Consider the following 24,824-nt stretch of genomic DNA (forward strand, 5'->3'; position numbering starts at 1 on the left):
AAAAATATTGCTGTGATTCATACACACCAAACCTATAAGTAAAACAGTTGAATTTTGTTGGCATCGTCATTTTCCACGCGGTAATGGCTCGTGTTCATTCGTATATTCAGTTCCCGAAGGATTTCTTTTCTAAGGCCCCGTTCACACGGTACCGAATTGCCATCGGAACAGATTAAATGAAATTGCAAAGTTAATAAAAGAACAGTGGAGATCTTTAATGTCCGAGATCTGAATAAATATACCAACTGATCTATCAAATTAAAAAGTATTTGCTAATAATCGTTGCTTTATATTGGCAAACGAAGATGTCGTGACGAACGAATCCGGTATCGTGTGAACGCAGTCTAAGTTCAATAGTTTACAATAGAAATTCGTCGAGCAGAACTGAATATAATAACCCCCCCCCCCAATCATCGTTCTAGCCACACGCCACTGCAGCTGAGGCATGGGAAAAAAAGCAAGTATATTGTTGACTTATAACTTTGTAGCCTTTTGTAGCTAGTATTAAAATTTGCAAACCGAATGTGAAAATGACAGCTTTGACGCCACCCCCGCCACGTGAAAACCATGCATCATACTTAGAATCAAGAATGCTTGGAACGTTGCGACTCTAATCATTTGACAGATCTTGATGTCGCTACCTTTACACGAACAGTCCCAGAAATTCGATCCCTGAAGTAAAGAAGGTCTAAAGGGGTCAGTTTGCGGCTTTTTTTCCGAGATTTGTTTGTACTGATGATATATACGCGTTTTTTAACGTTTATCAATTTATGTAAAAAAAATACGAAAAATCTCATAGACGCTTTATTTCAAAGCTAAAGACACGACAAAGCGCAGCGGGGTTAGAAAAATTATAAACAATATTTTAGCGTTTCAACGACTGGCGTTATCGAGCGGGGATTTGAAATCATTTAATGGTTCTGAGTGAAAACGTAGCTAATAGTTTTTCAATTTATTTCAATGCAACCTATAAAAGCTTAAAATGTTAAGCAGAATTACTCCAAGAGGGAAAATCCCATCACGTCATCCAGTTTACACGCCTTTATACTCACTGTGTTAATAATAACGCGTTTATATTTTTAAAAACAAACATTGAGAAGCCTTTAACATAAACGTTTATCATGATCCGCATTTTTAATGCGTCAACAACGGAAAGGATGTCACTATAATCGAGAAAGTACAAATGAATTTCTGCAAAGAAAACCCGACAGACCAACGGCCTATACCATCTTTGTGCCCCACGGGATTGACGATAGCGATTTTTGTCAAATTTGATCACCACGAGACAGCATTCCAAGCATTAGCTTATCGACAACACTAAAGGCAGTTGCTGTAAACAGCAAGGCTGTTTCTCGACTTTTTTTTGTTAACTCTGCGTTAGAGATTACCAATATTCAGGACAGAAGGATAAAATGTAAAATACAGACGGCCGAAAGATAACAGGGTACAAAAAGACGGGAAATTAAAACGGAGAAATTCCAGAAGTATATACATACGGTTGCCATGCCCCCGAGAGCCTAGTGTGTAACTTGAGTACAATACTCTTATCACACTGCGCTGCGTTGCAAGTGCTATTTATAACTGTCTGCCGACTGGAATATTTTGTGTATACCTATAATTTTAAGCGCTATTTTCTGGTAGCGGTCCTTCAGTATTTCTGCCAAGTATTTTTGGGAATACTCTTGTCATTCTACGGGCAAAGAAGTCGTGATTTGATATATGACACAACTCGAACATCTGGCAAAGATACGCAACAACACCAAAAGATGACTGCGCTGAGACGATTACTCTTGATATTTGCCATCGCCATGCTTTTCTATTCCGCTTATAACACTCACGCACAAGGTAAGGCGAAAGAAATGTATGGTCAGCAACTCAGATCTATCGATGCTGACGAATCACATTTGTTCTGTATGTGTTTTGACTTTTCGCTTCGTTTGATAGATGTCAAGCAAAAGTTAAACATGAATTAACGGAATGTAATGCTGGTATGCCACACTTCCGCATGCGCAAATAAGAGAATAAAACGTATAAACCGTTTCAAGCGCTATTTTAAATGCGAAAAGACATTGACTTTGAAGTCAGGATTGGCATAATACCGCACGGTTAAAGAATTTTGGCGGTTCTTGAAATTTCGGCGCCAAATGTCAATATAAAAGACAGATAAGTCAAATATACCGAGAATAGAAGTGATTTAGCCAATGTGTATTTTAGCGGAAAGCGTGTGTAAGGCAGTGTAACAGCTCAGAGCTGCTGCAGTTGTTTATCGTGATATCGTAAAATGTTCTCAATATTCCTTTGGTGAATGGGAACTTTCATTCGGTACACAAACTTGCGTGATCGCTTCCTTTTGAAATGCGTGCGGACATGTTCTGTTCACCTAATGAGATTTGTATCGCTTGACGGATTTCAAATAAAAAGAAATCGCAAAAACTTGATCTCGTGACATTTTTTTCTGAATGAAAATCCGGATTACGAGGTCTACCACGTGCGCTTATGGGGTGCTTACCACGTGCGCGTTTCGATGCGTATTAAAAGGAGATTCTCCATTACCGTCCACTTCACCCGCGCGGGCGAAGCGGTTTTTAAAAATTTGCCCATGCGACCGAGACGGCCTGAAAAACAAAGCGCGCTTCGCCCGCACGGGCGCCTGTTAAGCCGGTTTTCCACTAGCGATATTTTCCGCGCGAATCGGCATTTTACTTTTGTTTGAGAGCTCTCAACTGCAACCATCTGGAACAAATCGGTTCGCGCGAAAACTATCGCTAGTGGAAAACCGGCTTTAAGATCTTTCCGTGTATAGCGTGTATAGACGCATGTATACAGGTATCGCGGCCATCTTGGACCTGAACATTACCACTTATGATAGGAATAGAGATTACTAAACAACCTGCCCGACGGTCAAGGGAGGAAATTTGAAATACATCTGCTTTTTATTTTCGATCTTTTGCTTTTTGCCAGAAGAAAATAACACACTGACAATTTTGGTGCGAAGTACGCCAGTAATAGATCTCTACAAAATTGTTGTGGAACTTCCAAAATTGTTAAACTTTTATAGACATTAGGTGGCTATCTCCTAGACCGCTTGTCCTTAAGGGTACAATTAAGGAAGGTGTGATAATTCCCTCGAAATAGGAAATGATAATCCCTTGTAGTTAAATAATTCCCTGAATTTTTCTACAATATAACAAGTTATATGTTGCTATAAAGAATTTTGAGTCTATGCCCAGGCGGTCGACCCTTCATTATATATTTGTGACTACCTGCTGATATGGAAAACAATTTATAAAATAAACAAAGCCTAAATCTAACATTTGATTTTAATCCTACAACCTTAGACGTGGATGAATGTGCATTAAAAACTAATAATAGTTGTCATAGTCAAGCTACGTGCAGAAATGATACTGGATCATACACATGTATATGTAATTACGGATTCTCAGGAAATGGAACAATTTGCGAAGGTAGCTATATACTTACTTGATAGTAAACGTCCATGACTACTTTCCTTCTGTGAACGGATACTGGACATTAATATTGTTTATTTTTGGGAAATTATTCTAACTTAGACATTGATGAATGCCAGTCGCAACTTCACATGTACTTTTGCCATCCTCAAGTCACTTGTGTGAATACAATTGGAACATACGTTTGTGTCTGTAATAAAGGATTTTCAGGAAATGGAAAAATTTGCGAAGGTATAGGAAATCCTACCGTAGCACAAGCATAAATCCCAGACTGATAAAGCTAGTTAGAAATTCTTAACTTCAATTAAAGCAAGAAAGGATGTTTTTACACTCTTTAGTTTAAATTTTGAATATTTTGATAGCCTTATCTTTTGGAATTCTTTTTGTAAGTTTTAAAACCTTCAGCTGGATCGGTAATTTTGAAACCTTCAATGGTGGATACTTAATCCTTTGTTGATTTTTTATGAAAACTACCACCTAAGACGTGGATGAGTGTGCGTTAGGGACTCATCAATGTCCTTCTCAAAACTCGTGCAACAATACTATTGGATCATACGTTTGTACATGTGGCGAAGGATTCACGGGAAATACCACAATCTGCGAAGGTAAGTAAATCATACATTTTTTTACCTGCTTTGTAGTGCATATAAAAGGTTATTTTTAAATCTACTATGTTAGACAAAGATGAATGTGCGTTGGGTAACCATGCTTGTCATTCTCAAGCAACGTGCAACAATACAATTGGATCATACACCTGTTCTTGTAACGAAGGATTTACAGGAAATGGCACCATCTGTGCAGGTACTGTATATAGAAAGCGATATTATTCACACATTTTTCCTAGTTGGCTAGCTATTATAAATCCGAGGTCGGTTCCGTGATAAGTGATAACCCCAAGGCTTCAGCGAATAATTGTTAATTAGTATAATTACAGAGATGATTATCGAGAATTGTGGCCACTGATTCGCAATAATTACTAAATGGTGACGACTTGTTTTGTCAAAGTGACAGATGAAAACTAAGTCATTTTAAAAGACATGCCTTACCTGGCTTAAAATTTAGCTTAAAAATCGTCGGAGTGCACAAACTAGATATGTTTTCAGATATCGTGGAGATAAAAATTTTTTGAATTTGCCTCGAACATTTGCTTAAACATGCACGAGGTATCGGCTTTTAGACCAAAAACCATAAACACCCGACAATTTAAAGAAGTAAACAAAGTATGAAAAGACAAGACATCTTGAGGGTCAATATAATTATGATTCAAACAAGACACATGCCTGTCCAGTCATGACTCGTTTGAAGCATACAGTTACTCTAGCTCAAGATGTCTTGTCTTTTCGGAATTTGTTTTTTGAATATGATTTTTATAAGTAATTTTCCTCTAATTTTTGCCGAGTATTTGTATACATGTGTATTTTATAAGTATTTTTCAATGATAGACGAAGATGAATGTGTGTTAGAGACCCACATTTGTGATTTAAATGCACGGTGCAACAACGCTATTGGCTCATACACGTGCACTTGTAACAAAGGATTCACAGGAAATGGAACCTTTTGTAAAGGTAGCTACTGTTATAGCTATATCAGCAAACAGCAAAGAATATTTACCTCGAGGGTACTGATATTAACATTCGTGTTTTAAAACTACATCTTTAGACCAAGATGAATGCATGTTGAAAAACCATAGTTGCCATTTTTATGCGACATGCAACAATACTATTGGCTCATACGCCTGTACGTGTAAAAACGGTTTTTTGGGAAATGGGACCATCTGTAAAGGTAAAGTACATCACAAGTAAATCATACATAAACGAGCAATTGAATGCATGAACTATTAACCTGTCCGGTACTAATGAATAATATTTTTTTCGCGGAAACTCCAACGTTAGACGAAGATGAATGTGCGTCGGGTAACCATAGTTGTCATTCTAAATCCACGTGCAACAATACTATTGGATCATACACCTGTTCTTGTAATGAAGGATTTACGTGGGATGGAAAAGATTGCAAAGGTAAGACCGTCTAGCAAAAAGTTAGCAGAGTCAACTTCATTGGGTGTAACCCAGTAGAAAAAGAAACACAAATATAGCATTTGTAAAGGTACAGTGATCTTTAACCAAATGTGCATGAATATTACCCCCCAAGCACCGAATATTGACATTTCTGTTTCAAAACTGTAGCATTAGACGAAGATGAATGTGCGTTGGGTCACCATAGATGTCATTCTCAAGCCTCGTGCAACAACACCATTGGGTCATACACCTGTTCGTGTAATAAAGGATTTACAGGAAATGGAACATTTTGCAGAGGTATAGTAATAGATTTTATATTACGGGCCCTTTAAGAACCGTACCTAGGCGGTCTAACGAGGGTATGTGAGGGAAGCGGCACGTGCAACGACCTGCTACGCACAGAATTCGGGTGAATTTCCATTTGCAGAGGAATGGTTCGCCAGCGAAATATCTCCATATTTTCTCTATTATTTTAAAAGCAGAAATAAATTAAGTCAGCTTGACTTGACTGTTCTCAATTCAAAAAAAATAGGCAAATATTTCTCTGGAAGGGGAAATCTAGCCTTACACTATTAGTAGCAGAATGTGATCGAAAGAAGATGTCCAACGTACCAAAAACAATACCCCCATGCATATCATTGACGGGGGGGGGGGTTGCATGTATTCATACTTTCATGTTAGTAGGCCGCAAAAACAATCGATTTCAAAAAAAACCAATAACGCTAAACTTCAATATGAATATATGAATATTTTCCCCCATACTTAACTATCTTTCGCGGCCCCTGAACAAGGCATTTTTCCAGTCATTTATATTTATGTAAAATTTAAACCAATTTATTCACGTAGCTATATGCGGCATTGGAAGTTTGAAGTCCAGCCATAAATGATTCACGAATGTTAAATAATTCTCAATTTTTTTTAAATTCAGTGTTAAAAGACGACAAATGTTTGTTGGGAACCCACGGATGTCATCTTTATGCCTCGTGTAGCAATATCAATGATTCGTACACCTGCACTTGTAATGCGGGATTTTCAGGAAATGGGACTGATTGCAAAGGTATAAAAGTGTATTACACCTTGAAATAAGTATGAAATGGGCAAGTTCTGAAGAACGAGGATATCTCGACACCCAAGCAGTGGCGTAGCCAGACTGACGAGTTTGTCTCGCTATACTAATATTTTGATGTTCATCGACCTTACAAGAATTAATTTCTAAAGAAATCAATAATAATTACACACCTGCGTTCAAAACAGTATATAGCGTAGCTAGAACGATAATTGGGGGAGGGGACATATTGCCCCCCCCCTAATTATCCATGCTGGCTACGCCACTGATTCAAAACCAAGTAAAATGACCAATTTTCTGATAACATCTTGCAACTTTAGACGTAGATGAATGTGAGCAGAAAACTTATCGTTGCCATAGTAATGCCACGTGCAAAAATAACATTGGATCGTACGCCTGCGATTGTAACGAAGGATTTATGGGAAATGGAACAATTTGCGAAGGTATGCTTGTATGCGTACGTGACGATTTACCTCCTGCGAACTGCATATTTTTATGTTTTTTTGTAAACGACAACCTTAGACATTGATGAGTGTACGTCGTACCTTCACATGATGTACAGTTGCCCTTTGGAAACCACTTGCAGAAATACAATTGGATCATTCGACTGTGCTTGCAATAAAGGGTTTACAGGAATCGGGATTTGCAGAGGTATAACAAACGTACGTGCCTATTTATATCTTTTGGGTACTGTATATTAATGTTGTGATTTATGGAAACGTCAGACGAAGATGAATGTGCGTCGGGTAATCATAGCTGCCATTCTCAAGCAACTTGCAACAACACTATTGGATCATACACCTGTTCTTGTAATAAAGGATTTACAGGAGATGGAAAAGATTGCAAAGGTATAGACCGTGTAGCAAAATTTTAGCAGATTTAAACTAGAATACACGTGAGTTGTTTGATAAATGTCTTTTAAATCAGTTAATTTCTCAACGAGATATCTTGATAAAATTGTTTAAAGATGATTCTCGATCAGGATACAGGCTATACGGCGAGCATGTGGCACCCCCTTGAATACTTTCATTTGTTTAATAAACTCGTACATAATTTTTAGAATCTCGTCAAGTTTGTTTCTCGGCGAGAAATAAATCAAACGACGAAATGGACAGACTGATTAAGAAGGCAAGAGAGATCTGTTCTTTAATTGTGCACGTTTTTCACATACCTCTGTGTTTGATGTTCATATAGATCTGTCATCTCTCAGAATTATCAAGAAAATTAAATTAACTAACCTTTTTTATTTAGAGGATTGATTAATTGATAACTTTATTATAGTGTCAAGTCATCTAGCAAAATAATAAATCTTTCACTAATCGGGGACACCAACACAGAACAGGAATTTAGATAACGTTGCGAATATTTTGTCGAAAATTTGAGATTGAAGAAACAGGGAACGCTAACAATGAAAACTAGGATTCCGTATCTCAGTTGCCTTATATGTCGTGATCGGAGATTTAAATACGCGATACAAGACTGAATTTATAAATTCTGACATTATGCATACTTGACGCAGTGAACTGTTGTAATAAAACCTGGATCGATTACCCCTATACTTCGTTGATGCCGAAACATGAAAAAAAAATGAGTTTTCGACTCTGTTGCCTGTACATTTTTCTCTAAAAGTCTGCAAGTAATTGCATTTTACTTACTTCTAAACATTCCCAGATATTTAGGTTTTAAGCCAGTCTCAAACGTTCGAAAACTCGGAAAAACTATCTTCACTTTAGGCATCAAAGATGGCGGCGTAGTTATCGCTCTAGGTTTTATTCATTGTTTTATTACAGTTCACAGATCCAAGATGGCGGAGAGCCTTTATATTTGCTCTCAGTTGTCTGAAAGAGTAAAAAAGATAAATAGAAATTTGTAAGCTGACTTCGTAAGTACTGTAACTATAATCAACGTTCCTTTTTAGCTAAACGAGCTCCATCGTGAAAACAAATCAGAAGAAGAACGAAAAAAAGGTGCGCAAGAGATTATAAACGATCTGGCCTGCCTCACAAATCTTGACTCTGTTGGAGTTGAACCCAACGGAACGAATCAACAAAATTTACCGCAGGCCGTAGAAATACTTCAAAGACTTGTTTCTCTAAATATTTCGGATAAAAATTTTGACCTTCTGCGTCCTGCAAACAATATATTGGATCCTAGAAATGCGATCTCTTGGAGCTCTATGAAGGTATGTTTGTTCCCGTAAAAATGTCCTTAACCGGACCAGGCTGTGCATTTTACATTTATTTCAGGGGTTAGTCAGGAGGGTCAGTGCTTCCTCGCCCACTCATTTTTCATTTCCTTCTTATAGGACGGGAAATTAATCCGAGAACTGGTGATGACTTTGCAAACGTACGGAATCCAGCTAGGAAATATCTTAAAAAGCGATGCATCCTCGTCCTCTACGTCCCGTACCCAATCAAACGTACAATTGCGGGTCAAATACATGAATCAAAGTCGCTTGGCACAAGGAGAAGGACTCTTCACTTTTCCGAACGCATCCTTCAATATTTCACGTGATGCACTTCCGAAGGATTCTCGTGCTGTGGTAGCAGTCGTTTGGTATAAAACATTAAGCAGCTTTCTGGTGGACAAGGTGCATGCTGAAGGTGATACTGAAGGTAGTATAAAGAGTACAATCATCAGCGCAACAGTTCGACCTCAACCACTGAAGACGCCTTTTAAAGAACCTGTTCGTATCAGCTGGGAAACAAGCGAGTCAGGAAAGGTCTGTTACTGTTTAACCGAATTGAATGTTTGAATTATGCATGTAATCGTTTTAAAACTAATTCTTGCTTTCTTCAAAATATCATGTTCAGTCGAAACGCTGAAAACATTTACAACAAATGTTTTTGTAAATATTTTTTATGAATCCCCGTCGTTATGTGATTACAACTATTTTTAATGAGATGAAAAATATATCCAAATGGCGGACATCAAATTGATGACCGCCAAAGTTATGAAACTTACTCAGTTAAGGCATCCAACTATAGTTTCAAATGTTTTTCAATTGAATTTAGTGAAGGATAGATTATATTAGACTGTGAAATATGGCATCCATATCGCTGTGGTATATATACATACTTGCAATTGATAACGACTAAAAACTTTTTCGTGTAGGGCGAATTTAGGTCATGTGCGTACTGGAAGCCAGAAATAAGTGAAAGTAAATGGAAAACAGACGGATGTCAAGGAGTTACAGCCAAGCCGAGTAGCACCCGGTTTACATGTGAATGTTTTCATCTAACAGCTTTCGCTTACACCGACATTTTAAAAGAAAAGGTTAGATTTTTTTAAGACGTTGTTAAAGTTGCATGAAAAATCGTATCTTGTGGCTTAAAAAAGTCATTTGTCGGACTATCTAAAAATCCTGCTCTCTGATTTTCATCTTATACTGGGCGAACATTTTGTTGTCACGTTTCAATTCCATTCGAAGCCAATCTGCATTTGAAAGGGTACAATTTTTAGAAACCTGTACAGTATATCCCTATAAAAATGTCCCCTGCACTAAACCTTCTTGTTTTAAAACCACTGTTTAATCATTCTAAGCATTCGAATTGGATTGAATGCGATGAATACGTAAATGTGATTATTCAATTGTTTTGTTGCTCTTCCAAGCAAAAGCTGTCTTACATTAAACTCGAGTTTTACAGAATATATTATAACGAGGATCAAAATCGTGACACACTGCATATCTTTTTGCCTTAGCTTAATTTTATATCTCTACAAGTTGTATCTCTCTGTTCAAGATAAGCGAAGAAGAACGAAGGAGTGTCCATGCGATGTCCATCGTTGGCTGTAGCATCTCACTGGTTTGTGTATTGCTTGCGATACTCGCACACTATTTCTGGTGGAGACGACTTGACGAGACGGCCATAGTTCCAACAAAACTCTTCATGAATCTCTGCGCTGCGATTGCAATGGCAAATTTCTTTTGCATCCTCGCTGAATCTGCACTAAGTTATGAGGTAACATCACACATGTTTCTGTACGATCATAGTTACGTCATTCAAGATATACACCGTCAGTATACCGTCTGAATGTCCCAAAATGAGATGACCAAAGTGAGGTCGAAAATGGAAGGAGTTGTGTTTGTGTTTAAAAACATGTTTTTCAAAAGGTTTTACCTGTGTTTTTAGAAAAGGTTAAAAGATTATACTATTTTTCTAAGTCTGATATTATACTACTCTTCTCCGTCTGATAAAACTACTTGACGATTTAATAAAATAAAAGCAAAAACCGTTTGAAAAACCTGGTTTGAAAATAAATTGGGTCCAATTGAAAATGAGCAAAGATAAAAAGTTTTAAAAATAATTGTCTAACACTGTTGGTTGTATTCCGCTGAAGTTTTCTCATTGGGTTTAATTTTTCTTTTTTTATAGACGTTCTGTACAGTTTCATCAACATTTTTGTATTTGTTTGTCTTGGTTCTTTTTGGATTGATGTTATGCGAAGGAATCATGATTTACCTTCGACTTACAAATGTCTACTTTGTTTCCGGTTGGGGAGGGAAATATCTGAAGGCATTCTACGCTTTTTGCTGGGGTAAGTTTGTAGTCTCAATCAAATCTCAATATGAGTATAATTGAAGTACTATGTTATTGGTACTTTCCCATGCACTTTCATACAATGGATTTTCAAATATCGTGGTCTATTCTCATTTAGGAATACCAGTAATCATTGTGGTGTTATTGGCTGCAGCAATTAGTGGCGAAGGTGATTTCATAACCGAATATGCATGTTGGTGCCGTAAAGGAAGTCCACCATTTTGGACTTTTATTGTTACTCTGTGTGCAATCATACTGGTGAGTAGGACTGACAGAGACGTTCTCGCAAAAAAGTGCATGAACATCGTCCTATATATTTAAATTTATCAATCCATTTGTGTGGGCAACGATGAAACACGAAAACAGGAATCAATTATGGAAACTGTTTGTGCTACATAAAATATAATATCAAAAAGTGGGACAGCACGGAGGCTTTTTCGAATAGCCCGTTATCAAGTTTCAGTTACTGTCTAAAATATACAACTTCCCGCAGGGCTTTTGTTAGGAGAGTTGTCGTAAAAGCTCTACTGAAGGCTATTACGTCAAAATATTGAGAAATGTCTTTATTATATACCACTTGTCAAAGTTTTGTGTTCGCAGCGTTTCATTGGTCGAGAGCGAATCACGCGAGACAGAGTGAGATAACGTGTTATCTCATGGGAAATAACAACTTTCATCACGTGCGGCGCACCTGGACGTGGACCTTTGGACTGCTTATCCATTTGAAATGATGTCTTTTATGAATAGATATTTCGTTGTTTACCTTGTAATTTGGTTTTTCTTTAACAATTGGTGTATAATAAAAAACCTATTTACCGAAAACTCAGGAAACATATCGACAGGTCTTGGGTCCACATAACATAATTTTTCCTTCGTTCGCTGTGAATAAATGTTAATTATTTTTTTTATTGGTTTTTTTCAGATCAACTTAGTCATCTTTCTTCTGGTGTTGCGGCATGCTTCATTCTCCCGAGGTTCGAGCATAACCCGTCCGAGAGATGATAGCAAAAATAAAAGCGCGACCTTTTCTGTGAAAGGTGCTGCGGTGCACCTTATTCTTCTTTTTCTCACATGGATGTTTGCTCTACTTGCGTTCCATGAAAATAAAGATGTGTTTAGATATCTTTTTGCCATATTCAACATCTTGCAGGCAGCACTGATGTTGGTTGTTTGTCACTTGACTTTGAATAGAAAGGTACGTTTTACCGAATGGGAAAGTTTAATTAAGAAAAATAAAACCGCAAAACATCATGGGTCGGTTGTACGAATGTTTGATAGTGCTATCTACCGCATAGTAATTTTTAAAACGCTCTAACTTTTAGATTTAAATCTGTTTTTTACTGGTTTTCGACATTTTCACAACGGTTGAAAAATCACTATTCGTTGGATAGCGCTCTCCAGCCTTCGTACATGCACCCGGCCCCAGGCCGATAGCAGTAGCGGATTCAGCGTAACCCAAAATAAATAACACGGCACAATTTCCATTTCAAAATACCATAGTAACAACACCATTGGTTACTCATTTCGAAGGAATATTTTTACACCAATATGATTGCAAGTTAGAGCAGTGGTAATTTATTCTGACTTATACCCTAGATCCACTATGCATGCTGTCCGATAGCTAGGGGACTGGAATTTCTGAGTGGAATGCTCGAACAAATATAAAAGTACTTAATCCATTTTTTAGATGCCCAGAGAAGAGGGATTACATGAGGAGGAAGGCACTGAAAAGACCCCAATGGCGACTTCACCACTTTAAATTGTGTCAAGCAATCTACATGACGGGCAGCTTGAAATTTAAAAAAAGAAGACCGTAGAACAGTCAACTAGATGTAGGGTATATAATTAAACTAGTTAGAATGTAAAATAACACCAAGACTATTTTAGGAACGCTAAAGCCTGCCGCACACGAGAGCTATCAGCTGAGCTAACGACCACGCGAGGCAGTTAGTGCAGCCCGAAAACCATCTGCACACGTAAGAAACTACCTCTCGAGGCGAATTCCTCATGAAAACTATCCGCACACGAGAGTAACTTACTTGCTTGCTGAGCTAACAGTGTCACGAGGTCCTTAGCTCAGCTATTAGGGACCTTACGCTACACCAAATCTACGACGCGGACGTGAAGTAATACTAAAATTATAGACTCCTTTTGGTAAACAAGGTCAGAGCTGTATTTAAAACGAATTAAAACTGGTTTTCTAACAATTCCGGCTGATTTCATGTCACGTCCGCGCCGTAGATTTGGTGCATCTTAAGGTCCCTAGCTCTCATGTGCGGCGGGCTTAAGATTATCCCAAAGATCGTAATAGGCGGGAGTTTTATTTTGCGATGAATTTCAAAACCTAATCTACTGTTTAGGTTAGACAAAGTAAACCTACTTAGTTCTCTGTTGCGATTTTGAGGCTATAGTTTAATGTTATTTTAATCCTTGATAGTTATATGTTCGTTTCGTGTAAAATTAGAAACAAATTAAAAATTAATTTTCTTGTATGATTGCATGGCGACTTTAGTAATTATAATAACTTGTATTAAACAAACGTAATAATAATTATAATTATAATTATAATATTAATTATAATTATAATTATAATTATAATTTAGTAATTATAATAATTACTAATTATAATAACTTGTATTAATTAATTATTAATTGTGTTAATTGTGTTAATTGTGTTTAGTAATTATAATAACTTGTATTAAGCAAACGTGTATTCAAGTAATTGCACTGATGAAGGTCCGGGTTAACGGACCGAAAGCTTTGCAGTATTTAATACTTACGTGGTGTACCTACAAGTTATTATAATTAAATTAAAAATTATTAGATTCTGTCCGTCAGTTTTGCTCGTAACATTAGCCGCGGGGAAGAGGAGCCTGGTTTTGAAATTGCTCAAATTTTGCATTGTTAAGCCTGGTTCAAATATAATTGCGGCGAGTCTCCAACCTTTTGTCAGGTAGCAGACGAACTGGATAATTTGAAAAAGAATTTGTACTAATGTGTTTAAGTTCATTTGCATTCGATTTGGCACATGAAAAGTTCCACGTTTGAAACGGACCTAAAGGGATTAATTAAATTGCGACCAAGGCTTGTTTCATATGTGTTTGCAGATATGGACAAAGGTACATTGTTTAGAGGCCAAAGATTTGAATAAAAGCAATAGCTAATAATATTTAGCTCAGCACATCAATGCTAGGTTGGTTTTAACGTGTGTGGCTAAGTGATGGTTACATTCATCTCTTCAGAAATCGATTGTTTTCACAGTCAGTGAATACCAAAATATTTGCATAACCGGACAAAGTCTTCCGGCGGACCACGCTGTTGCATAATTATTATGTACTAATCTTTCGTTAATTCGTCTGGAAGCAGTTTGAATTCGCACAGTTGACGAGTATTCTTGCACAAAAACTGTGTTCTGACGATATAAACCTATAGGCGAATAAACCTGGAAGGTAATACGGTTCTTGGCATTCATCTTCATTCAATAAGATTCACTAGTTTGCACGTTCGAAATTATCGACTGTTGGATTCTATAAACTGAGGCTTGTGAAAGACATTATGCTCGATCTTAGAGGAAATAACAGAGATGGAATTAGAGGTGAGTCATGTTCCTCTTTCTTATTTATTTCTCGCGTCCGTGCGCGGTGTCGAAATGCGATGAAAATCGGTCACTGGTTCACATGAGCTGACAGCCTCGCGAGGTATTTAGCTCAGCCAATAGCTCTCATGTGCAGGAACAATATCCTCTGTAAAAGTCCGTTAACTTTGAGCGTTTAATATTTAAAATTTTAATAATGAAACCGACGTGTTTACAGCTTTATTATCAACATCAGCCTATAAACGTCATTCACTTAAAAACTACGGGTTTTCTCTTCTTGAAAAATAAACCCAAATTTGAGTTCGTCATTCGATCAATATGAATAAGACAGTAAAAACACAAGTATGTTTTTGAGTTGACTACAAAAAAGTTAATAAACATGCGAGGATGTCCAGAAGAACGCCGCTCTGATCTGAATGTGAGGAAATACGTAACGTAAGAGCGATTGAAAAAAACACTTTCCGGTGGATAGCGCTATCCGGCTTTCATACAAACGACCGGGGCGATTGTATCAAGCCCGTTTAGCTTAAACGGTGGTTAAGGGGCTGTTTACATGAGCCCGGTTACCCGAGATTCAACGAAGCGTGAGAGGACTTTGAGGTATTGAGTCTTTATGACACCAAACAAGCACATGCTATTCTTGTGGTGATTATACAACTGCCAGGATCATGTTATCTGCTCATTTCAATACCTCAAAATCATTTTACGCTTCGTTGAATCTCGGGTAACCGGGCTCATGTAAACAGCCCCTAAGTTCAAAAGCGAGTCTATAATTTATTCAACATGCGAACTAAATGTTTTTAACCTTAATACAAGGATACTGTTTACAACTACATATTCAGTGCATAATATTGAAGTTGACTCATTCAAGAAAGATGTAAGAGTGTTACTTAATTTTGACTTATTCACCGTTTAAGCTAAACGAGCTTGATTCAACCGGCCTGTAAAAATAAGGATTAACCTTTGTATTAAGGTTAAATAAGAACTGTGAAATATACATTCACGAATTAATTCCTAATTAAGAAGCATTCTTTGTTTGTTCGTCAATAGCCTTGATTATTTCTTCTAATATTTCGTCTGTAAGATCTTCATGACACCTAATGTAAGCTCGATCAGCACCTATTGACATAGACATCTCTCCTGGTAGTGGCCACTTGACTGAATCAAACAAAAGTGGAATAATTGGCTTTTTCAAACTATCAGCCAAGGCAGCCTCCTTTTGGCAATAAGGTGATTTGCGGTACTCCTCCGTTATGCAAGATACCATAACCTGAAATTATTATGATATTTAAATAGGCTTTAGTAATTCCATGTATATTCTTCTCCGATTTTGAGATATGATTGACACGTGTCTCGTCAATGACACGTGTCTCGTCGTGTCTAAAGTTTTTCATCATCTTATACCCAGTAAAAGAGCGATGGTCTATGCATGCTGAATTTCCCCGCCCTATTTTGTCACCACTCGATCGTTATCGTTGATCGAACTTGTATATGTTTGTGCATGATCTTGCATTACCAATTCAAATTTTTAAGTTATCAAAAAAATTGATGATGTGAAGTCAATGTGTTAAATTGTGCTAAAATACCTTGCACGCTTCTATCCCCTCGCTCAGTTTTTTATTCACTTTATCACCCCCTACGATTATGTCTTGGTCCATCCAACATTTTATACCCCCTTTTTCAAGGTTTTCCTTCAATTTTTTAACTTTTTCCTGCGATTGCCTCTTGTATGAAATAAAAACAGTAGGCGCTTCCTCAAGACCACCTTCGCTATTCGGAGAAGGACCTAAAAAGAAGGATAAAATTCAATGCATCATGAAAAACTGCAACAAAAAACTGCCTCTTGTTTTATCGAGGAGGTCTGTAAGTTGGACAATTTCAATTTACTCAGCTAAATTGACATCACCAATTAAGAATAGTTAAACACAAATTATTTATATATAGATGCATGTATCAATAAGTGACAACACATGATTAATTATATATATGCACAGACGAATCAAATGATATATCGCACCACAGTTCATAGAATATACATGGTTTGGAGACTACATCAAAGTACAATAGAACTCATTATCTATGTCGGGGAACATTTATGCAAAGGATTGTTCCTTATTCGTCACGTGCCTATTGTATTTTGAACAAATAAACCAATAGTAAGGTCTGAATTAATATGTTGTTCAAGTCACGGTTGAGGAGCTAAGCCAAGCCATTGCTATTGGTTAGTTGGGCTAAAATACAATAGACATGTGACAGATAAGGAACCATTTTTTGCATAAACCTGGACAATAACATAGATAATGAGTTGTATTGTACTTCCATCCAGTCTCCAAACCATGTATATTCTAATAACTGTGATTGCACTTAGAACCATGTTATCTAATAAAACCACTTGCACGTTCTTTACAGAGATACATACGTTTGAGTTAAAGTGATATTAAGTATATTTTTTGTAGAATTCCTTATCATTATGGCGTTTCTAAATGTTAAACTTACCGTCTTTTAAATCGGTTTTCTCCAACTTAGTTGCAAGGTTTTCGATTTTCTTATCGTGAAAGACTTTGGTGTCTGTACAAATGGCAGTTGTGTATTTTAAGTTTTTTTAACATCCGGGGATAAAATTCTGTTAGCTAGTTAATTATAGGAATAAGATATTATTAAAAAGGACACAAGTTTCAAATGAAATCAATACGTTTATTAGCATGTATCCTAAATATCTAAAATGACTTTAACATATAATGAAGATGATAAATATGATTATTATATGGCTTTTCAAATCCTCTATTCTGATTGGTTGACGAGCGGTTCGTAAAACTCTTATCCGAACCGTGCATGGTTCGTATATCCCGTATTTGGACCAGTATGCCAGATGTCTCACGCAGTTCAGCAGCCATATTATTGACCGAGCGTGAGGTCTGTACTGTGAAATATCAGACCGTGGCGAAGTTAGTATGAAAAAAACCTCGGTCTGATATTTCACAGTACAGATTGAAAAATCGAGGTCAATAATCAGTGTATTATATGGCAGAAATGGATGAGAAATCCGGGATACTCGTCCGGATACGGAATATACGAACCACGGGCCGGATATGGGCTTTTACGGACCGCTCGTCAACCAAACAGAATAGAAGAAATATATAATGCGCCAACCTAATTAGCATTCATAATATTTTACCATGTATAAAGCCACCACACGTGACTTCTGTAGGCTATGAATTATTACAATAAATTAAATAACAGTAACAATAACAGTACTAACCGTCGAGTTTGTGAGTTTGGTAATACTTGGATTCAACTTTCGCTGCTATATCAATTGCCTGTGCTTCCCTCATAGCAGAGACTAAACATTCTCTGGAACCTAATCTGTTCACGTAGTCATTCAACATTCTGATTGCTTTATCTACGTCATCACGGAAACTAACATTATTGATTTCAATGTTCTCGATTTCAAATTTCTTAAATTTTCCAGTGTATCCTGCAATTTCTTTCCAGTTGCGTGGAATACATTTGGCAATCCGACATATTTCTGCCTGTGTAAAATCGTTTCCAGATGGAGAGGACATTTCTATTTGCTTCTTTCTCGAAGTTAACGACCTATAGTGATATTTAATAGAAAAATTATAACCGACGTACAAATAGTTATATTTTAGCGTTTCAGTACTTTATTTATATTATACAGTTTACTATATACTCAAGAGGCTCGGTGTTGTTGGACCCCATATGTAAATTTCAGCGGAAGTATAATGTCCAAATTTTCGGCATTGCTATGGAACAGTTGGCTCATACATACGCAGTGTGGAGTGCTGAAGTAATATAAAACCCATAAACATGTTGCTATTTAAGTATCTGTGGAAGCGATATACACCTTAATTCAACCTCGTCCCCAGGGTCTTCTTCGTAGCGCCGAGGGAAAAGTGAGAAGACCTTGATAAACACTGAGAAAATCTTCAAACCATTTTCGCAGATTGAGTGCATGCGTAATATCGAATTTCCTTAAGTACTGACCGAAATAAAAGCTGGCGTGATGTGAAAGTCTTCAAATTTTTGCACGGAAGCAACTTAAATAAATAGACCTTTGAGGTGCTTACGTCATGTCGGTCTCGAGCAATGAATCGCAATGCAATCTGGGAAACAAGTGGGACAAAATTGTATAGATAGAAAACTGTGTGACGTAAGCACTTCAGAAGGCTATTCGCTACTTAGCATGAACTGAATCTCCAAGAATCTTGGAGATTTTCACAGTGTTTACCAGTGGGTCTTCTTACTTTTCCCTCGGCGCGCTACGAAAAAGACCCTGGGGACGAGGTTATGCAAAAATTTTGAATAATTATTCACTGCCTGTTTCAGTGTTTACTAAATAGTTTAAAACCGAAAGTCGATACAGCCAGACCTTTATATCGATTTGGTGATAATATATTTGGCTTTATCTCGATATATATGCTGACAAAACTAAAACGGTAAAATATAAAGAATAAATATCGGTTACAATCACGGTTATCTCGATATTGGCGACTGTGACCGATTTCGTTGCTTCATAGAGCCAAAAGAGCCGATATTTACTTGTAGTTGTGTCATTTCCTATTTTCGAACTGAAATCTAGAAATATATGCGCCTGTCTTGACGGTAATCAAGCAACAAAGAAGTGCTATCCATGGATATCGCTATTTCCGCCATACAGAGAACAAAATTTGTAAATATTTTCTTGATACTTAACAGCCGAGACATTCACAAACATTGCTATTGCCGGCAGGTGGCTGTACGGAGTTATATTTCATACCAACAATAACCAATATAACCGATGATTATGCAACTTGTTTCATTAAATATACATTCAAACATATAAAACTTGTTTATCATGTGTTTTCTCGAATAAATTCCAGTCCATAATACACTACAAACCACAGTCACAATTTATACCGATAAACAAACTAAGACGGAGGTTAAGTTGCAAATATACAATGAAATATATAATAAAATGCTGTCCTTCGTCAATATTGAGCAATACTGATATTCTTAAAATAAATGTACTTACTACTTTCCTATATAATATAGGATTCTTGCAGAAAGGTGTAAAATTGAATGTAATAAAACGCCGTTTCTCCTTGTTGCTATATATATTGTAGCGTCTGCGTAGGATCGCCACAATTTAATATACAATTTGCATGCCAGTCACACTAGATCCAGGGCCACGCGCTACATAGCTAGCCGGCTAGAATGTTTTGAAGAAGGCTGTGTAATTCTTTCCAAATCGACACGAAACATTTCCGTATTATGAAAATATATTCCCAACCCAAATTTTCAGAACTTGACCCAATAACTATTCATATCAACAACAATATTATTCATGATCATGGAGATTACTTCCGCTACTCTACTTGGAGCCACATTTGACCAATATTTGAAATGGGAAAAGCAAATTCACACTATCTACAATATAATAAACTCCAGCCTCTATCTGTTGAGACGCATACACAGGCCCAGCCACCTTATTTTTCAATGCAGTAATCAGTTTTAATCTGCACTAATCCACCCACAATAGCGTCTACTATACTGTTGCACACATTCTGTTGTAAATGCAAACAAAGAATTAATAACATGCCTACTAAAACTACAATATTACTTTTCCGTCAGCTTAATTGGATTCCTTTATCTTCAATTTGATCAAAGCGAGAAAAATTCTTTTTGTATTCAACACTTTAAAAAAGTCTTGGCCAGTGGCGTGACGCAACCCCCTAGGACCCTCCGTCAATCAGCCATTTGTGGCCCCCCTTTGCTCCACTAAAATTGGCTGAACTCACGACTTGCGTCTACGCAAAGCAATCTTCACTTACATATTTAAATAGAGAATAAATCTATATTATTATGCTGCGATTACGCCTACAAAAAAATTTTTAAGTTTCGCAATTTTGCCCTTTTTGTCCAGCCCACACCCCCGTCACTGGGTGGGATTTGACTCGGATTTCACTCCGTCAGGAGTAGTTTTAATCTTTTCTCCTACAATTAAATTATTAAAATACTGTTGTGCAATTCCTAAGCTTTAATGAATCGTTGTTGTCAGCGAAAACTCTTATGAGAACTGAACCAAAATATGAAACGTACAGGATTATCATGAAGGCATTAGCGATCACGTGACGACTCCAGTATTTCATCCAAATCAAATGCATTGGAATGTTGTAAAAGTGAATTTGAATAAACACGGACATCATATTGAATACAAAATCCACGGTAAAACTAATAGCAGTTCTGGTTAAAGAATCTTTTATGACGTCCCAGGATGATACCTCGTAGCTCAATACAAGATGGCAGGTTAAAAAGGCCTGACTTAAAATGATCGTATTGTACTCAAATAAGATATTCTGCATTTCAAGATCTGCGTTTAATCGCCGAACGCGTGGTGAGTTCAAAGATCTCACATCTAATCTCAGTCCACAACTTGTTCTATTAAGGATCCTTATAAAAACTGTCCAAATTTTCATTCGAAAGTTGAGCGTTGCCTTACTCAGAACGTTAGAAATTCCGTGCAAGAGCGACAAACTTACGTAAAGCCAGATATTTTGGAAACCGGACTGCATAGTCCGGTAGAGAACGATCGAAGCGCCGCGCAGGACATAGCACAACACAAAGGCACGATCTGGTGCTACGATTTCTGCGCTTTTTCTGAGAACAATGTATTTGGCAATTGCCGTCAGTGGCAAGATCATTCCTGGCGTGAGTGCAGCGATTATGGCCTTTTTGACTTTTCCTTTCGTTTCCCTGAAATACTTGATGATGACAAAGGTGTAGAGATAACCAACCAGGCAGGACGCGAGGAAGACGAACAAGAGCGTTATGAAAATGCGGAATACACTGTACGATGTTGACGGGTTGACTTCTTTAAATTTACGAGCGACGAAGTAAGCCCCACAAATAATAGAAATTGTAAACAGGAGATTGCTGGGTAATCTAAAAAAAGAAAATAAAACAACATCGATTATCATTTTCATCAAATCGGATTGAGTGGTTTGCGGAATGCCATTTTCATTACATGGGGCCTTAATATGATATCCTCTGGGTATAGAGAAATATAAGCAAATTTCCCCATGCAATAAACAAATTTACACCTCATAATCTTTGGTGCATTCGCTTTCATTTTTTATTTAAGATGTGAATGAAAACTTCGTCAGTCAATGTCACGAGCAAGCGAAGTACTTTTTTATTTTATAATCTATATTTTTTAGTCATTTACATATATTTACGTTTTTCGCATGATCTTTTGTATGATATGAGCCTAATGTTTTAAAAACACTATAATTTGGTTTTTAAGCTATCATTACATGAAAATGTAGCTAAATTACTCCTCTTTCTTGGTCATGGATTTGCAATCCGCAAAGGCGGCAAAGCATTGGGGCATATTAAGTGCGGATTCTATCCTTGTATAGACACGCTGTAAGGAAAGCGCATCGTTTTACTCATTACAATTGAGTAATTGAAATTGAAAATTACTTACACTTCCACAGCTCGTTTATATCACTGAGCTATAATATAAATGGAGAGAGCAACCATAGATACAGAAATTGAAGCCGGAATTTGCTGCGGCCGCCATCTTACTGTGACCACCTTGAGGGGTGAACTATAGGGAAAATGTGAAATTTTCCGCTGTTTTTGTTTTGTTATTGCGAGGTAGAGGACTAAATCAAATCAAACATACCAATTCAAACAGCGGAAAATATCACATTTTCCCTATAGTTCACCCCTCAAGGTGGTCACAGTAAGATGGCGGCCGCAGCAAATTCCGGCTTCAATTTCTGTATCTATGGTTGCTCTCTCCATTTATATTATAGCTCAGTGGTTTATATTGATCAGCCGGAAAGTGTTTTCCATCTGTGTCATCCCCAATTATAAGGTCATCAAGTGGCTACGCGAAAAGTATATGTATCATGCTTGTGTTGTTTTAAACGTTTACAATAGTTTCAGAAAACCAATTAATTTGTGTGCGATGTCTAGAAAAAACATCATATTTTGAGAGATTTCGCATAATATATAGACCAACTTTTCATTTAGGCAACAAAAATTTCCCAAAGGGGCAGTGTAATTCGCCGTATAAGGTCAGCTTTTAAGTGGCTGCGAAAAGTATATGTATCCTGCTTGCGTTGTTCTGAGTGTTTATAATAGGTTTTCACTTGCAACTACTACTTTTATAACAGAAAGACATTACGTTGCTTAGTGACATATCAGTTGGAAACGTAATGCTTTATAAGATGTTTTGACAACATTAATCTTACATGATTTATACATATACACCTAACGCCTTCATGTAGCTACTTACCTGTATAAAGTGTAACTGACATTTGTAAACTTGTCAAACATTATAATCCTGTACACACAAGTGGCTGATCCCGTTAAAAACGCACATATGAATAAACATAAGAAGTAATTATTTTTGAACTCTTTGAAGCCCCACAACATCGCAACGCAGGTTGGAAACCACGCGAACGACGGTAGTAGCTTAAGGGCCATTCCAATAGTTCTCAGAGTCTGTACGTGCGATGGAAGAGTGACATTTCTATTTATCCATTCTACGCAAATGTTAGTCGTATTTAAATCGACGTAAACGACTCCCGCTGTGGGGATGCTGAGCATGAAAACAACCGCCATAAGAATTCCGATATTTGTTTTAAAACTTCGGCAAAGAAATTCTTGCTTGGGTTTTCACCTTGTAACCAAACATTGGATCCATCCTCGAGATTTGGCGCTTCGTTAACTCTTGGCGGCTCATACTCGCGGTGAATTAAACCATCGTATTCTTCTTCTTCTTCATGATTTTCCTCGGCGATCAACCGGTTTACCTCCAGCCCACTTTCTCGAGATAATGAAGGTGTTGGAAATATTACACTCGATGCAAGTGCAAGGCAACTACCAATAAGCTCCTCAAAGATCATAGTCGTTGTATGTCATATAAGTTATAGTCCAAAGAAGGTTAGTGTTTACATTCGGTTCAATAGGTTGGCATTCTTGTATATAAATTATGCGGGCATATTCCACTGTACCCGTCTGAATAATTTATGCAAATCGGATTTGGACTGAAGAATGATCCGTTTTTACTTTCATGTATGGCATATCGTGGTATTACCACCCGGCCTGTCTGGATTAACCGTCCTAAGTTGTTGCTTATCTTAACTGTCACATTTTAAAAAAAATGTGCGTGTTGTTTGGTCATTATTTGTAAATTTTACAATTTGTTGATGATAAATGATGATGAACATTTTAAGTATTGAACGATTGAGCCGAAATGTTGATGGTGAACATTTTAAGTATTGAACGATTGAGCCGAAGACCTACTCGACTAGTGCGACAACTCCTTAAAGAAACATGATATGAGAGCTGGGGCGAGCTTCTAACGCCAACTCACATTGCTAACTTACAACGCTGATTGGTGTGTTACGAAATGCGCATATATAATGTAATTTAGCATTGTTAAGACATAGAAGGTCAATATCGATGAGGAAATTACTTAGGGAAAATATCACATAAAATGAAGTGTAAAGTAAATATTATTATGACCCTTCGGAATCACAAAATTACTTTTCCTGTCATGAGGTCACAGCCCATGGGATTCCTCCGAAACAATGGTATGTCGTACAAAGTACAAGTGTCACGACTCAAGAACATAAGTTCCAGGCGGATACTAGTTTATGTCAATCACTTCCTTGTTATATTTTGCTCGGTTAAGCACTTGAAGCCTTACGTCACTAAAAGCTTAATTCGATGAAATTATTAGTAAAATAGTTTATAAGTTGAGATACGGTTCACAGAGTAATAAGTTGATGATTGTACTTTAAGTTGATGATAAATATTTTAAGTTGTGAACAAGTTTTAACAGTGATCGATTAAGTAAAAGACCAGCTTGACTAGTGCGTCACCGGCCTTAAGTAAACAAAGTATGAGAGCTGGACCGAGCTTTTAACGCTAACCCACACTTACAACCTACAACGCTGATTGGATTGTGTGAATCACATCATCTTGCACAGGGCGTCTTCAAGATCCCCTCAAATTTTATTATAAAAGGAGGCGCACAGCAACAGAACATTCAGTGGACTAAACACGAGAGTGGACTAAAAGGAGTGGACTAGCGGAGTAAAAAGCATATGAAACGTTGGAGAA

General features: G+C 37.1%; 2 protein-coding genes across 4 annotated transcripts; one reads left to right on the forward strand and one right to left on the reverse strand.

The window, feature by feature from the left end:
* The first annotated feature begins 1,055 nt into the window (after positions 1-1,055).
* Positions 1,056-13,550, forward strand: LOC114532948 (adhesion G protein-coupled receptor E2-like). Of its 3 annotated transcripts, XM_028554537.1 has the most exons (22): positions 1,057-1,845; positions 3,339-3,464; positions 3,570-3,698; positions 3,950-4,072; positions 4,146-4,268; positions 4,910-5,032; positions 5,127-5,249; positions 5,360-5,482; positions 5,651-5,779; positions 6,411-6,539; positions 6,869-6,991; positions 7,071-7,199; positions 7,274-7,396; positions 7,609-7,676; positions 8,467-8,730; positions 8,854-9,270; positions 9,663-9,824; positions 10,292-10,510; positions 10,925-11,087; positions 11,208-11,347; positions 12,012-12,284; positions 12,777-13,550. In XM_028554537.1, the coding sequence occupies exons 1-22, from the start codon at positions 1,767-1,769 to the stop codon at positions 12,846-12,848; spliced, it is 3,360 nt and encodes a 1,119-aa protein (XP_028410338.1). In that variant the 5' UTR covers positions 1,057-1,766; the 3' UTR covers positions 12,849-13,550. The 3 variants fall into 3 exon arrangements, with proteins under 3 accessions (XP_028410340.1, XP_028410338.1, XP_028410339.1); XM_028554538.1 differs by lacking the exon at positions 3,570-3,698 and having other exon boundaries at positions 1,059-1,845; XM_028554539.1 differs by lacking the exons at positions 5,651-5,779; positions 6,411-6,539; positions 6,869-6,991; positions 7,071-7,199; positions 7,274-7,396 and having other exon boundaries at positions 1,056-1,845.
* A 1,981-nt stretch (positions 13,551-15,531) lies between these two features.
* LOC114532947 lies at positions 15,532-20,080 on the reverse strand. The gene is made up of 5 exons (XM_028554536.1): positions 19,717-20,080; positions 17,944-18,278; positions 17,181-17,252; positions 16,271-16,470; positions 15,532-15,954 (listed from the first exon to the last, which is right to left on the reverse strand). Exons 2-5 carry the CDS (start codon positions 18,245-18,247, stop codon positions 15,703-15,705), a joined length of 828 nt encoding a protein of 275 aa, XP_028410337.1. The 5' UTR covers positions 18,248-18,278; positions 19,717-20,080; the 3' UTR covers positions 15,532-15,702.
* Between the last annotated feature and the right edge of the window lie 4,744 nt (positions 20,081-24,824).

Source organism: Dendronephthya gigantea, unplaced genomic scaffold, assembly GCF_004324835.1.
Source record: "Dendronephthya gigantea isolate DGI-Jeju-01 unplaced genomic scaffold, DenGig_1.0 000082F, whole genome shotgun sequence".
Classification (NCBI taxonomy): domain Eukaryota; kingdom Metazoa; phylum Cnidaria; class Anthozoa; order Malacalcyonacea; family Nephtheidae; genus Dendronephthya; species Dendronephthya gigantea.